General features: G+C 34.5%; 1 protein-coding gene across 1 annotated transcript in view; it reads left to right on the top strand.

The window, feature by feature from the left end:
* The window catches only part of LOC107751532 (uncharacterized), an 8,750-nt gene that overhangs the window by 5,516 nt on the left and 609 nt on the right, over window positions 1-2,625 (top strand). The window contains exons 4-6 of the mRNA XM_016567272.1: window positions 1,612-1,689; window positions 1,775-1,845; window positions 1,928-2,099. Of these exons, the coding sequence (XP_016422758.1) occupies window positions 1,612-1,689; window positions 1,775-1,845; window positions 1,928-2,099 (321 nt within the window). The remainder of the gene's footprint in view (window positions 1-1,611; window positions 1,690-1,774; window positions 1,846-1,927; window positions 2,100-2,625) is intronic.

Below are 2,625 nucleotides of genomic sequence, written 5' to 3'. Positions count from 1 at the left end.
TGGTTTTGCTTTGTTTCACAGAACTAATCGTTGCCTGGGCTGCGTACGTATGTGTGGGGCAGAGCTATCAAAATAGGGGCGAGACCCTTTTGGGGTAGGGCCGTGTTTGTTTTGGTGATTTGAAATATCAACATTGGCTACCAGAAATCACTTACCCCACCTTTAAATTGATCAAAAGTGACAGTAAAGGCATTTATAATGTTACTAAAGAATTATATTTTAAATAAATGCTGTTCTTTTGAACTTTCTATTCATCAAAGAAACCTGAAAAAAATAATAATATAGAATATAATAATAATGATAATCAGAAATGTTTCTTGAGCAGCAAAGCAGCATATTAGAATGATTTCTGAAGATCATGTGATACTGAAGACTGGAGTAATGATGCTGAAAATACAGCTGCGCATCACAGAAATAAATTACAGTTTATAATATATTCACATAGACAATTATTATTTTAAATTCTAAAAATATTTCACAATTTTATAGTTTTTACTGTATTTTTAATCAAATAAATGCAGCCTTTACATTTACATTTAGCAGACGCTTTTATCCAAATGATGACAATAGAAGCAATCAAACCAACAAAAGAGCAATAATATACAAGTGCTACTGTATGACAAGTCTCGGTTAGCCTACACATTACGCAGTACATTTAGCAAGGTTATATATATATATATATATATATATATATATATACACACACACATACATACATATACACATACATATACATACAATAAAAAGAAAACAAGTAGAATAGAAAACGAATAGAGAGTGCAAGTGTTAGAGGGTCAAGTTTTTTTTTCTTAAAAAAAAAAGATAAAATAGAATTAGAATAGAGAGTGCTAGAGTTAAGCCCAAAGTATACTTTACTTTTTACGCTCATGCGAGGGACAGCAGTTGGCGTGGCGCTAATTTTGTCATTCAACAATATTTGTTATCGGTCATAACTTACAGGGAAAAATAGAGCAGACATTGAACATGGCTATAGCTATCAAAAGAGCACATGTGTCAACTCAACATCAAATGGACTTTGAAAGGCTGAGCGTTCGACTGTACGCATACGCTAGCATACACGAACAAAAATGAAGCATACTTGGGGCTTTAGAGGGTCAAATAAAGATGGAAGAGATGTGTTTTTAGTCGTTTCTTGAAGATTCTGCTGGGATTGAGTTGGGCAGGTTATTCCACCAGGAGGGAACAGTTAATGTAAAAGTCTGTGAAAGTGGTTTATAAATATAAAAATATTATATTTATGAAAATGTATTAAATTTATAAAAATGAATAAATATAAAAATGTGAAATAAGTGACTTATTTCAAAAAACATAAAAAAAACAAACCTGACGTAAACTTTTGAACTATATATAATTTAAATAATAAGTAACAGTAATGATAAAAAATAATAAATAGCGAACATTTTTTGTCTCTATATGTTGATTCAGTCAGTCCTTCAATATAAATGTATGGTATTTTCACCTATTTTACCATTTCATAATCCGTTTTGTCTTTGCCTAAGCAAGAACTACAGAGAGATCAAAGTAAATGGTTTAAATGAAAGGGTCGTGCAGCTTGGCAATCTGTCTCATTGTCTCGTTGTCTGTCATCAGGACTCCAGAGTGCAGTGTGTCCAGTGCGGTAAGAACAGACCCATGATCACCAGATACTCAGAGGGTTACGGCACAGAGGTGGGCACAGCGTCCGCACGTCTCTGAATGAATAAGCGCATGCGTGTTTGTGTGTGTGTGTTTATACGTGTGACTCATGTTCCAGGAGGAGTGTGTCCAGCCTCATCTTCAGGGAGACAGCGACGCAGACGCAGACATCGAGGACACAGACAGCAGGTGTGTGATTGATTGTGATTGTGTGATTGTGCTACACCGCGTCCACTTCCTCAGCTCGCTTGCTGCTTTGTGATTCGTTCAGGCTCCAGACTGTGGGTTCCCTCCAGCGAATCAGCTCCCGGAAGAGAAAGCGTCAGCGAATCACGCGGCAGGACACAACGGAGAGCGAAGACGACGGTGGGCGGAGCCACAGGACGCACCGCTGTAGTCTACGACTCAGTCCTCATCGCACACATAACAGGACCATACTGGAGGTGAGTGCTGAATCCCATCGCCAAATACTTTAAAACATTTTAAGTACATTTTTATTTGCTTGTACAATTATAAATATACAAAAAAATATTTTATTATTATTATACTATTATAGTTTTTATTAATATTTTGACATTTTTTTTTATTTTAGATTTTTCCATGTCCATTTTAGTTAGTTTCAGTTTCCGTAATTTTGTTGTGTGTTCTTGTCTTTTTTTTATTTTTATATTAAACATATTTTTTGTTAATTTTTATTTCATTTTTAGGTTTAATTGTTTTAGTACCTCAAGGTAACGAAACGAATTTAAAAATTTTGCCTTGGCAACTAGTTAAAGTGAAATAAGATTTTTTTTTTTTAAAGTTACATTTTGTTCTTTTATCTGTTAACATTTATTTCATTTCAAATAAAGAAAACATTTATAATATAAAAATATTAAAACTACACAGCAGATACTGACTGGTTTTCGGACCCCCCCCCCGGACCCCCCAATACAGTAAAACTGCACATTTTAGAGTGGCCTTTTATTG

Source organism: Sinocyclocheilus rhinocerous, unplaced genomic scaffold (genome assembly GCF_001515625.1).
Source record: "Sinocyclocheilus rhinocerous isolate Xijiao unplaced genomic scaffold, SAMN03320098_v1.1 scaffold2696, whole genome shotgun sequence".
NCBI lineage: Eukaryota > Metazoa > Chordata > Actinopteri > Cypriniformes > Cyprinidae > Sinocyclocheilus > Sinocyclocheilus rhinocerous.
The sequence above is the reverse complement of the archived record's forward strand: the minus strand, read 5'-3'. Positions and strand labels throughout refer to the sequence as shown.